This window comes from Lissotriton vulgaris, chromosome 8 (genome assembly GCF_964263255.1).
Source record: "Lissotriton vulgaris chromosome 8, aLisVul1.2, whole genome shotgun sequence".
NCBI lineage: Eukaryota > Metazoa > Chordata > Amphibia > Caudata > Salamandridae > Lissotriton > Lissotriton vulgaris.
Window position 1 is genome coordinate 1,294,554,774 of NC_141696.1, and position 13,780 is coordinate 1,294,568,553.

The 13,780-nt window shown below is 48.1% G+C and overlaps 1 protein-coding gene across 1 annotated transcript in view; it reads left to right on the forward strand.

Annotated features, from left to right (window-relative positions):
- Window positions 1–9,765, forward strand: part of ARHGAP20 (Rho GTPase activating protein 20) — a 318,989-nt gene extending 309,224 nt beyond the window's left edge. Inside the window, exon 15 of the mRNA XM_086935223.1 lies at window positions 6,992–9,765. Within this exon, the coding sequence (XP_086791349.1) occupies window positions 6,992–8,895 (1,904 nt within the window). The 3' untranslated portion in view covers window positions 8,896–9,765. The remainder of the gene's footprint in view (window positions 1–6,991) is intronic.
- Window positions 9,766–13,780: the final 4,015 nt, after the last annotated feature.

The following is a 13,780-nucleotide window of genomic DNA, read 5'->3' on the forward strand; positions in this document are numbered from 1 at the left end:
CCGGCGAGAAGCCATAGCTATGTTTTCTTTAATTTCAAAATACCTAATCTACATAATGTCCTTGCATCTTGTTTTATTTACTTCAAGTCCATGATTGTTTGAAAGAGATGTAAACACCTTTGGGCACCACCATGTTTTGGAGGAGGGACTTCCTAGGTGGTCTTATGATGATTTGGCAACTCCAGGTGTCCATACTCTTCAAGTTCCAATGTAATGAGAAACTTAGGGTAATGCAGATTTACATATTTATCAAGAGCCCCTCCCAGGGTCTGAGTGGCCTTTACGGGGTATCCGGCTGTGCCCGATGGGTTGGCCGGATAGATCAGTGTGTGGGCCGGGTTTTTAGCCATTTGTGGACATGTTTTATGGCAGGGTGAGTCGGTTTTTACTGTTGACTTCCCTAATGTTACCACAAGCCTTGCCTGCAGCAAACACAAAAGCATGCAGCTTCCCATACCGTGCAGAACACCTATACAAAGTGTCTTTACAAGTTCAAAACTGGCCTGATTTGCAAAAGTGACCCACTTGTTGAGCTATCTGCTTCGCTAATAGAGGCTACATTTATTTCGGAGCCCGGGCATATCTTTTGCCCCAGTCTGACCTTGGCCTTTCCCCCTCCTCTTCATCTTCAGTCCAAGGGGAAGACAGTTCCCACAGCTGGCTCTGTGCTGTTAAGTTAGTGCCACCTAGACATGGTAGCTGCACCGAGCTATCTCATTTCTGTATATAACTTCAGTTAGGCCGTGTGATTGGGCCCTGGATGGTCAGCCTTTAAAGAGCCTTTCAAGTCCATGAAAGAAATTGGAGTACTACTTTCAAGCATTTACTTAAAAATATACTTCCAGGTCGTGGCCTGACCAGCAATGGCGTTAGACGTGTGAAACGGAATCTCTGGCCTGCCACCAACATTATTAGCGTAATTTAAGCGGTCAAGCAGCTGCGGGGGGGGGGGCGCGGATCGAGCCCCCTGTGTGGTGGACGTCTCTGGGAGCATACATTAGGCTCCAGTAAACTCCGACACGGAGAAGTGACATTACCTGGCGGCGAGTGGAGAGCGGTCTGCTGGAGGTGCGGGATACGGCGACAGAGTCTGGAGACCTGGCCTGCAGTTTGGGGAGCTTTAGCGGCCTATCGGCGCACCCGCCACCCTCAGCTCCTAAGGTACGGAGGCGGCCCGCCATTTTGCTCGGGCGGTCGCCCTGCAGTGGGGAGACCTTGCGGTGTGAGTGCGGAGTTGTGCGCCGGCTGAAGAGTCCAGGACACACCTTGGGTGGCACGGTGAGTGTAGAGCTGGGGCCCCTAAGAGACTATTCCCCGCTCTGAGACTGGGACTACATGCACTGTTTGGTGCCCGCCCGCCATTTTGAAAACCTTCCAGGCTGTTGGTGTGGAGGGGGCCTGAGCGGAATGTGAGGGGCCCCTACCTGCCTGGGTCTACAGCATACTGGGGCTGATTGAGACACTGAAGCAGGGGCTGTCACCCCCCTTGGTTGGCGGTGAGTGAGGAGCTGGGGCCTCGTGGAGACTCATCCTCGCTCTGAGTCTGGGATCACCGGCACTGTTTTTGGTGTCCGCCTGCCATTTTGGCACCCTTCCTGGCTGTTGGTGTGGTGAGGGCCTGAGCGGAGTGTGAGGGGCCCCTGCCTGCCTAGTTCTGCAGCATACTGTGACTGTCTGAGACATTGACGCAGGGACTGTCATCCTCATTGCTTGGTGTGTCTGGATGCCGGTGCAGCCAGGGGTGGGTGAAAACTGTGAGCAGGCCCTGCTTTGGGCCCAGTACTTGCCTTGGGTGGTCTGCCTGTCTGCTGGGGTCAGTGGCTGGCCCGACTGCAGCTGGGGGAAGCAGCGCCTGAGGCCCTGGGCTCACTCTGCAGGGCCTGGGTATGCTGGGGAGCTGGAGTTGTCTGTGGGCACACCTGACATCCCGTACTGTAGCGTGGGGGGGGGGGGCGTGCCTGTTGCTGCATCCAGGGGGGGGTTGTCTTTCCTGCCACGCTGCCCACCTGCTGTTTCCATAGGCCCTCACTGGAGGTAGCGTGTGTACGCGGCCCCCCTGGGAGTGCGGCAGGCCAGGGGGCAACTGACCGGCTCCCGTCTTGACCTTGGCTGCATGCACCCTGGGCTGTTGTTGCGGCCCTAGTAAGGAGTCCTCTGAATGGACCGGAGCTGGGGCTGAGCGGTGTGGAGTGGGTGGTGGCGGGGGTTGCTTCTGGGCGTGCTTGCTGCCTCACGGGCTGCTGAGTGGGGGTGAGCTGCTGCCTTGGCGACCTATGTGGTCATAGTAGGGTGGAGAGACTGCGCATCTGGGGACGCGCTGGTGGTGCTGAAGCCCCCCGGGTCTGGTGCTGCACTGAGATCGGAATGGATCCTGGTGTCGCAGTAGTCCCCTTGAGCAGTGTCTTTGCGACCCTCCTGCTGACGGTGGGGCGTTGCGCGAGCTGGACTGGGACCCACCATGACTGGGGATTTAACCTGCCCACTGAAAGTCTTGACGCTTAACGTCAAGGGCCTAAATTCCCCCAATAAACGGAAACAGACGTGGCACTACCTGCTCCGGCACAGTCCCGACATATTTCTTCAGGAGACTCACCTGTTGCAAGCTGATGAGCGGCGCATGGCACACCCTAAATACCCCCTTCAATTCTGGGCTGCAGCGGATACCAAGACGGCAGGTGTGGCAATACTGTGGTCTCAGTGGAGATTGGGCGACGCAAATTTACATTGTGTAATGTGTACGTACCCAACCAGATGCAGAACAGATACCTCCTAACTCTTTTAAGGGGCCATGTGCCACAGGGTGACTCCTCGATTATATTGGGGGGGAGATTTTAATCTAGTATGGGACCCCAATAAAGACCGTAGTGTGTCTTCCTTTAGCGGGGTGGGGACTATGTCGCTAGCTCTGTGCAATCGGATCACTGACCTGGGCTTGCTGGACATGTGGAGGTACCATTCTCTAGATCTGCGGGACTACTCGTACTACTCCCCTGTACATCGCTCGTATTCCCGTATCGATTATCTATTTGTCTCCCACACTTTGATACGGGATATGTTGGGGGCCTCTATGTCTGACCTCTCGCTCTCGGATCACCTGCATGTCGAGCTGCTCCTGCAGGACCCAGCCGCTTGCCCCACCCGCGAAGCGCGGTGGCACCTGCCGCCGAGTATTCTCCGGGACCCGGACGACGTTGACAGTCTGCGGACTGCCATTGACTCTTATTTCGCTCACAACGACCTCCCGGAGACACCCTTCCCAGTGGTGTGTGATGCCTTAAAGGCTACGATCCGTGGTCACATTACCTCCCTGGCGATTGCGCGGGCGCGCGAGGCTCTGCTCCTGGAAGCTAGTCTTACAGAAGATATCAAAGCAGCTGAAGAGCGGGACCAAGATAGCTCCTCACTGGCGTCAAGGCGGCAGCTTGCTAATCTTTGGGCTCAGCTGAGAATCCTTCGCACGAACAGGGCTGTGAAGGCACTGTTGGCGCTGAAGCAGCGGTACTTTGAGGGGGAGGACCAGGTGGGCAGGCTATTGGCGCGGCATCGAAGGGCGGGGGCAGCCAAGAACCATATCGCTAACATTCAGCTGTCGGACGGGGTGAAGGTCACCTTGGAGAAGGATAAGTGCGAGTCGTTCCGGGCTTATTACACTGCACTGTACAAGGCAGAGCTACAGTTTTCGGATCTGGTGGCAGGTGTCTTGAGTCGCCTTCCGTTGTCGCCATTACACCCTCACCATGCAAAGACCCTAGAGGTCTCTATCACTGAGGAAGAGATAACGGAGGCCATGAGGGATCTCCCCCTCTGGAAGACGCCCGGCCTGGATGGCCTACCTCTGTCGTTCTACCGCATGTTTCAAACGCAGCTCAGATCGCATTTATTGCGGCTCTACGAATCTTTCACTGATGCGGATGGGCCGTCATCTGATATGGGTATGGCGGAGATAGCGCTTATCCCCAAACCGGAAAAGGACCTATCCATCCCAGTGTGCATCCTACCTCCCCATAGCGCTGCTAAACACTGACCTCAAAATCTATGCTAAGCTGCTGGCGAAGTGCCTGGAGCCCCACATGCCAGGGCTGGTAGACCTAGATCAGGTAGGCTTCATCCGCAATCGGCAGGGGGCGGATAATGTGCGCAGAATTGCACACCTGGTGGGGAAGGCACACCACTGGAATATACCAGTAGATTGGGTCTTCCTGCAAGCGGTTTTACATAAGATAGGGCTTGGCCCGAACATGATCGCCAGGGACATATCACCGTATCTTGCCCCGCAGGCCAGGATTAGGATAAATGGACGTCTCACTGCACCCTTTTCCATTCATAGGGGTACTCGGCAGGGGTGTCCCATTTCACCCTTGTTGTTCACCCTTGTTGTTTGCCCTGGTAGTTGAAACCCTAGCGGAACTGATACGGCAGGCGCTAGACATTCATGGTATCCGTCTTGGAGGACGCGAAAATAAGGTAGCGCTTTTTGCTGATGACCTTATCCTCACCTTGACGCGACCTCGGGAGTCTCTCTCAGCTCTCCACTCCCTATTGAGGCTCTTTGAGCAGGCCTCCGGCCTTAAATTAATCACGACAAATCTTGGGCCCTGAATATCACGATCCCACAGGAGGAGATTCCTGTACTTAAGAAGCTTGCGCTGTATCAATGACTCCCTCTCTGGACACGTGGACACAAGTTAACTGGCGGGAGTGTCGGAAGGCAGTCCTGGAGGATCTACTGTGCTAGAAACCCCTAGTGATCTCCTGGTTGGGTAGACTCAACGCCATTAAGATGTCGATCCCCCTAAAATGTTATATCTATTTCAATGTCTCCCACGCCCATTCCCTTGCATCATATACAAGGTCTCCAACGAGACCTAACTGCCTTTATCTGGGGCGGAAGCCAACCACGCTTCTCGCAGAAGCTTCTTATGTCACCACGTGATAGAGGGGAGCTGGCTTGTCCCAACCTAGTGGATTACTACTGGGCCTCGCACCTCCATTTTGTGGTGGAATGGACAACGACGGAAAGTGAGAAGGTGTGGTTGCATATGGATCAGGAGGTGACGGGGCGCACCGTATGGGACCTTACATGGCTGCACCGAGCGGCGCAGTCTAGGAGTGCGTATTTGGCGGTAATCACCAAAACGGTACTGGATGTATGGGACAAGGTGGCGGAGCGCAGAGGCCTCACAACATTTCCTTCTCCTCACACCCCTCTGGAAGGAAATTGCTCTTTCCACCGGCCCACCATACACGCACCTTTGCTGAGTGGGGCGAAGGGATGATGTAGGGCGGTATGTGACTTATATGAGGGGGGAGTGCTTAAGACCTTTGCACAATGTAGGGAGGAGTTCTGTGTCCCTCCTGAGGCAAGCCTGCAGTACGCACATTTGAGGCATTGGGTCTCTGGGTCCGAAATGTGACCGGCAGCTACCCGCGCCTTCACCCCCTTTGAAAGGCTGGTTCGCTCCTTTGATGAATCCAAGGGACTGATATCCCGGATATATCAGATCCTGCAACACCCTCCAGTAGTGCCCACTCATCCGTATCAAGGGCAATGGCAAACAACATCTGCATCGGACATCACACCTGCGCAGTGGAGCCGGCTGTGGCAAGACATCCCCAAAATCTATCGCAGTATTCCACAGCGGGAGAATGCATATAAAGTAAAGACCCAATGGTATTCTACCCTGATGGGGCTGCATGGAATGTTTCCTGCGACCTCTCCCTTGTGTTGGAGGTGTATGACTGCATCTGGGGACTTCATACATGTGTGGTGGGCGTGCTCAGTGCTGCGCATATTCTGGAAGGAGGTCCTCAGCCACATTAGGGGGGTGTTGGGATTCCCTCTGCCTGAGGCCACGAACACGATTCTATTGGGCATTAAACCCGCCGGCCTGAAAGCACTCACTCGGAGTGACTGGATCCTGGCGCTCCACATGCTGGGGGTTGCTAAACAGCTCATAGCCTTATATTGGAAATGGACTGAAGCTCCCCCAGTTGCCGCTTGGTTTCTGCGTTTATGGCATGTTATAGCAGTGGAGCGCTTCACAGCGCGGCTGCAGGCAAGCGATTCCCGCTTTAAGGCTGTTTGGCAGCCTCTGATTACATATCTATGCAGGGTTGAGCGTGCGCGCTATATGCCCATCAGGCTCAGGGCGCTGCGCCTCTTTGAAGATGTGATTGTTCCATCCGATCCTGGCAGATTGCTCCCATAAGCGTATTAAGAACATGCCTGCTTGCTTGGGGTGCCCCCCCTTGACCGGATCTCTGCTAGCGTATGTGATGATATGCATCTTTCCCCCTACCCACACACATCCCTCTTCGGTCTTCTGTTCTGTTCTACTGCCTCCTTTTTCTTTTCCTATCTTATTGGTTCTCATCTGTTTAGATCGGCTTTTTTTTCAAGGCTTGTTACCTGTCCGATGCAGCTGTGGCTCCCATGGGGTCTTCATATAGGTTCGACCCTATAGCTTTGCCTGTAAATATCCTTTCACGCGCACAGGCCCCTTGTGGGTTGTAGGCTAAACGCTGTGTTACAACTTACCCTCAGTGGCTGACGCCTTTCCTGACGCGGCCGGCCCTGTATAGGGTTGTAGGCTTAACACTGTATACAGTCTGACTTGTTAATTGTGTTTCTGTCTGAAAATAAAATAGATTTGAAACAAAAAATATATTTCCCCTGCCTATATTCATAAGCACTTAAGAATGGTTGCTGTATGAATGTCCATTCTTGTACATGGGGTTTGTATTTTGAAAGCACGAAGGTGCCTAAAAAGTTTGACATGTTTATCAGGTTGTTTCAAAATGCCAAACCTCTTGTGCTAGCTGGTTAGTAATCAGGTTTCTTAAAATATTGCAAATGCTTATCTTATGGTTTTATGTGATAAATTATGGAAAATGTGATTGCTCAGATAGCACATATACTGAAACTATCATAAAATATTACTGTAAGCAACATTAATCTAAAGTGCAATATTGTCTCCTTTGATTTTTTCAGGTTTGTGCGCCTATCAACTTATTGATTCATCATACGACAGCTTGGACAATGAGCTCAATGATGATGGCGACTCCACTGTAAGTGACCTAGCCACAAAACGTGGGCCTGACAACAGGAGCAGGGACTCCGTTTTGACTTTGAGCGACTGCGAGTTGGATCAGTCTGAAGTGGATGGAATTGAACTGTCGCTGCCCCTCAGATCCATGCCTGTGAGGATCTCCACTGGTCTGCGGCACAAATCTGCATCGCAGGAACACTCCGAAAATGGATCTCTCTGTTCGAATACATCTGGCTATTCTTCAACAGCAGTGTCTGATACACTGATGAACCTGAGGCGACATCGGCGCTGCTCAGAGCCCATCGTAGGACTACTTGCATCCAAACTCAGCCAGCTCAGTGGGTCTCATGATGGTGCTGCCCGCAAAACCAGCTGTGATGCCGTGATGTCTTATTCAGAAGCTGGCTATCTTAAACAGCTCCGTTCGTTGCAAGTGGAGGGGCAAAAACTTCTTGACCGCAGTTTGACATTGGGTATTGATGTAAGTAAGGGAGGCGGCATCCGGCAAGTTGAGGAGGCAAAGGACCTTGCGAATCAGCTTATGCCACCTGCCCCTTTGAGACTAAATGTTTGCTTGAGGAACAGCTGCTCCAGTTTGTCTTCTCCGGGAACATCCCCTTCTGGCTCCTCCATGAGCTCCATGGACAGCGCTTTCTCGCAGCTTTCTGACTATTCTGTTTTCAATCCGAATGAGATGTCCTCTCCTCTTGATTGTCCTTTCAGGTTGCAAAGGAAACCAGTGGAATCTTCCCATGACTGCACCAGCTCCCATCCATCCTCTGTGGCACAGGTGGAAAAGGAGGTAAGTGCTTCAGTGAAGCAAGGCATCGACAGCAGCGCACCTTGTGCTGGAAATGACAATCTCGAGTGGCCACCACCAAAGAGCCATGGCACCCGGCACCCAAGCTCATGGCTCAGAAGTGGCGCCTCCACAATGAAAAACTGGTCCCTCAGGAAAAGGGAAAAATCTAAGCATGAAGACAAAAAGCACAATTCAGGCAAAATAAACAATGGCAAGTCACAAAATGGCTCATGTGATGAACTTGAAAAGATTTATTTTGTAGAAGAAAAATTGTTGCAAAAAAATTCAATCTCCACGGAAATTCTACATAATCCAGAAAAGGGGGAGTTTGGCAGTCTGCATTCTGACCAGGGAGTTGTGCAGCTTAACAGCTCGCCATCTTATGACATGGAAGCTGAAGACCGAAACCAAATGTTAGAGGAACGCTTAACTAATCAGAGTATTGTTGACAAAAATGGAAATGGGCTGAAAGACATTGAACACAGCGCAACTACTTGTCCGTCTGCTGGATTGAAGACTGACTGGCCAACAGTAATGGACACAAAACACAGCCACATCCCTGAAACTGTATTTTATGGGCAGAATGTTTCTTTGTTTTCAAAGACAAACAAAAGACAAGCGCCTACCTTGCGCATGATGGGGGAGGTTCAAGGTGGGAATGCGAACATCCATCCTTCAGATGTCGTAGAAATAATCAATGAAGGGCTCGGACAGTGTGACGAGGACAGTCGGGCTGTGATTGGACGGGAAATAAGCACACGTGCTACAAGTTTCAAGAGAAATAAAGTATTGCCTTCCAACACGGACACTACATATAAAACTACAAACAGTGCAATTGAAAAGGTGTTCTGTGTATCCCCGAAGCCATCAAACACTGCGGATCTGTATTTCTTTCAACCAGATGTTCACAAATGCCTTCCCAAAAATAAAGACCCAGACAGCAATGTGGTTCAGGGGAATGGTGAGTGGCCAAAAGCCTGCAGTTCTGGCAATACATTCGAAGAGATGGACAAGAGGCTTTTTGCAGAGGAGTCTTATGTTTGAAAGCACTGTTTTTTAGGCAATAAAGGATCTTGGTTCAAACTCCTTCCAGAAGCTGCTAATTGCAGTCTTCTCAAGGGATCCTTATGGTCATCCCAGAACAATTACTGTCAATTTCCAATGTGTGATGACCCAAGTGAGTACCTTGAAATTAAGAAGTGAGATAAATAGAGTAAGAGACTAAAGAGCACTTTATCCCGAGATCCAACCATATTTATTGATCTTGAGCCACTGTTTGTTGTTATGTCCGTTTGTATCAATGTCGACTTGAAGAAAGCTCTGAAGGAGTTCTGCTGATGTCTGTGTGGGGTTGGACAATCGTGGTTTTGCTGCCCTTCCCAAAGTAGAATTTAGCACCTTTCTCTGAAAAATAAATATCCATTTTAGGTACATCGCTTTATCTCTTGGCAACATGCTTCTACAGTGTTTTGCAGTAATCCCAATCACAGATCACTGTGGGTTAAGATGCTTGCCAACAGGTAGCGGTTAGTTTCTTTGTTTGCTTGTTCTTTTTAATAAAAGCATTGTGGCTAGTTGTGAAGTTGCTGTAAAATTGCACAGTGTATTATTGCAGGCAAAACATTTTTTAATTGTACACCATATAGATCATTTAATAATATATTTGAAGTAATTCTGTATCTAAAATGCTTTTTGAGTTTCTATAATGTCATAATACCTTTTTGGCGGTATTGAATAATTGTGTATTTTTGTACTTGCAGAAAATGCTGCTAACTTTATAAGTTGTGTGTGTTGTTGAGGCACTGATAACGTGTTTGTATTTTATAATGTATATTGATTAAGCCCATTCTGTTATGACGTCAACCACATTTTTTTAAGTATTACGTATGTTCCAATAAAGAAAGGTAAAATGCTTTTTTGTGTTTCCATTTTCTTCTGCTGGTCAAGATTCAACAACAGAGCATCAGGCTGTATTTCACACTCGAATGAAAATCAAATTTCCCTTTGGGAATTTTAACTCTAACTCAGAGCAGACTCTACTAGCCTTTGGTAACTGAGCTTCTTGGAGCAGGAACAAAATCAGATAATTTTAGAATTAAAACAGGTAATTTGCATAACTGTATACACTAAACAAAAACTACATCTGGTAAGGGGCTTCATAAGGAACAGAATAAATAGTTCTGGCATGCAAGATCCCAACTTCCAAGATGAATTCTTAGTGACATCAAGCTTACACCAACAAATAGAAAACAAATCCTGGACCCCCCATTGGCAAAGAAAGAAAACTTCTTTACTCTGTTTCTCATGTCAAAATGAACAAAGGTTCTGTGGGAGGATATTCTGATATGCACTTTGAGTCACTGGCTTATTTATTTAATAACTTTCATTGGACAGAGGTAGTGACCAACATCATGATGGCGGTGATTTTGAAACCGTACAAAACCAAGGGGAGTGTTGGTGATATGCACCAATGACGCACATTGTCACTTGACTTTCACTAAGGTATTGGCATCAACATTAACTTGTATATTTCAATTTTCACTGGTCAGTAACAGAGGCAGGCCCATGGTACATTGGGAAAATAGTAAATCATATAGAGTGTTCTAAAAAGTAGGACTTGCACACTGGCATTGTTAGATGATTTAAAAATGGTTAAGGTATTTTTTACTTTAACAAAGTTGTCAGCTCAGACTGAACTGCATTAAGCAGATTTTAACCCATTACCAGAAGCCTTTGGCAAGAATTACATCATATCGTTGGAATATTCTGCACTCTTTGGAAAATAATGGAGTGGAATCGGCCTGTAAGCAATGCCAAGGTCCATTGTTATGAACTTTCCAGATCTCCAAATTTCTGCTTTTTCACTTTTTTTCCCATCCCTGCCAGACTGCTTGGAAGAGGAAAAGAAGCTCATCCAAACCATGGCGCCTGCTCCCCAGCTTCCAGTTTAGCACACAGGCCTTTAATGTGCTAGCATGTCTGTTGTAGATTGAAATGAAGAATGTCCTCACACAAACTCTTTCCTCAAGATTCATTAATCAGAGAAAAACCCCATCACACAGCTGGGCCAGCCGCAACCAGCAACTGAACTGCTTTTTTCAAACCCTGGAATGCAAATATGTCACTCATGGAATGCACATGTAGAAGGATTACACAGAGCAAAACCCCACATGACACCGTTTGAACCAAGTTAATCACAATATATCACACCCCCCTCCCTTCCCAAAAGAAGCAAACCATCCACACGTAAAAAAGACAAAACCCACACATGCAAAGACAGAGAGCAGGATCTGTTCACTTCCTACCTAAACAGAAAGACAATACAAATAACAGAATGAAAACAAGACAAAATTTGCATGCAAGTATGTCACTCATGGAATGCACATGTCCTACAAGGATTACACAGAGCATAACCCCACACTGGTTGAGCTAAGGTAATTACAATATAACCCATTCTCTCCCCTCCCAAATAAAACAAATAACCCACACATAAAAAGACAAAACTCACTCATACAAAAAGGCAAAAGACACAAAAACCCTTAAGGCACTAACGCAGTCACTTCACCAAAACTCTACCCTAACGTAATATCCCTAAGTAACCATGGGGTGTCCTTGAGCTTAAAGCCCTTTCTGCCTGCAACCTCAATGAACCACTATCCCCGCTCTCTAGCACTTCAGAAACTTCATGTTGGATAGGGCCCTTCTTGGGGGGTTCCCCTGAAACATTTAGCTTTTTTCCCCTCCTGTTTTTTTTCTAAATCTCTTTTCATGGCCTTGGGACTCTGAGCACTTTCTCTCTGTACTACAGTGTGAAACCGCTCACACCTTTCCTAAATATGCTTGGAAATGGTGCTTATCGGATTGGTTTAGGTACTGTACCTGTGAGTACCCTGTAAAGAGGTATACCACATACCCAGGGCAGGTTTTGGACTAGCTACTAGTGGGCTGCAGCACTGATTGTGCCACCCACAAAAATAGCCTTTCAAACATATCTCAAGCCTGCCATTGCTGTTCCTCTGTGTGTGCAGTTGCAGTTGCAGTTATGCTCAGGTTGGCATTTCTAAACCATTAGCAAATGCGAAGTGGGATTTTCACTACCACAAGGCCCCCCTTAGGGTAAGCCCTAAAGGGTGGGAGAAGTGGTAGGGGAAAAGCAGGGCAGGTACACGCTTGTTCTCTGCCCAGGTAGTGAATAATCCCCATGTGGGTTTTCCCTACCTAAGAGTTCTGCTCTTCCCATGGGTCAACATGGGGGAATTGCTGAATGACTTTTATACAATAGTTTCAGCTTACAGCAGGGAGTAGCCTTATGGTGTTTTCAAAGATGTCCTAAGCCTGCCAATGCAGCCTGTGTGTGCATTTGTACTTATGCTCCAGTTGTCCTTTCTAAACCATTGACCAATACTGAGAGTGTCTTTCACTAAAATGGGAATACCCCAAGGGTGAGGCCTGAGAGGGGGAGGGGGGGCTAGTGATAGGTGAAAGGCAGTGTTTGTACACAAGTGTGTTACCTGTCCAGGTAGTGAAGAACCCCCATGTCGGTTTTCACTACCTATGATGTCTGCTGTCCCCATAGGTTAACGTGGGGGAATGGATGAGATTCCTTTAAGCTGCAGTAGTGGCTTACATTGGAGCAGCCTCATTTTGTTTACTGTCGTTGGAATCACCATGACAAATCCTCTCTTGTGGTAAAGGTGGATTAGTCATTACTAGCATAGAAATGCATCTTTTAGAAATTGCTAAGCAAACAAATGATGGACGGAATGCTGAACACATCAAACATTCACCCCCAGTCAAGAGATTGTAGTGTAGTTCCTATTTTACCTATAGGCCCTGCGCATTGAAATAACATAAACAGCAGTGTAGACATAGGAGTGCGATCTTCTAGGTCTCTTCTGACTATGTTAGACTTAATTGGGTTTGTACCAGCTAGCTCAGAGGTCACTGGAAACTTTCTTGACTGAATAGGAAGTGATCAGCTTCCCTGGCTCAGACAAGAAGGGATTCAGCTTTCCAACAACCGCATTAACACGACAACTTTGCTCCTCGGAATAAGAGTCAATCTCTAGAGTCGTGTGAAACAATAGACAGCTATTTCACTCAGACAGTTGTGCAGAATTACTTTCACCAGTATGCAGAGAATAGAGAGACGGGTGTTTTCAATAAAAGGTATTATTTATTGAACAGTCTTTCTTCTCATGCAAGAGAAATGAATTGCCACAATTGCAAGACTTGTTATTATAAAAAGTGCGTACAGTAAAAGGAGTATTGCGAAATAATACTGTAAAAGCATTGATATGGTTTCTTAGCCATACGATAGTTAAAATGAATAAAATATATACATTCATATATACATTTGGTTAACGTCCTCAACTGGTGCTTCTAACTACGCCTAACCCGGCGTACCTGACCTAAGCCTAATACTTGGAAGGGAGTAAGTAAGTAGTAGTTTAAGTTAAGTTGGTTTTGCCAAGGGTTTGCTTCAAGAATTCTCTCTAAGGGTTTAGCCAACACCGTACCTCTGGAATAGAATGTTGGAGGTCTGGTATCTCCTCTCAGGACTCGATATTCCAGTTACTCGCGAGGGTAGGCTGGAAACGCCGGAGCTGGATTTTCTCGGCAGGAGAAAAGACAGCGTCTTTCTCAGCGCGTCAAGGAGGAGGAGGGGCAGCGTCCGTGGGCTTCTCGCATCTGCTGGGCTCTGCAAGGGACAGCTGTTCTGCTCCTGTATTCACCACCACCATCGCGTGTGCTTAAGGCAACGTTGGTATTATTTATACCTGAAAGGTGCCTTGTTTGACGTACGTTTTTGGACATAAGACGTCAATAAAGATGTCACTAAGAACTGGTCGTTCTTACAGTGCTCGTTAGAGTTCTATTACTAATCAAAATAAAGCAAGCGGGGCTTTCCCAGGTTGCTGGGGGTTTT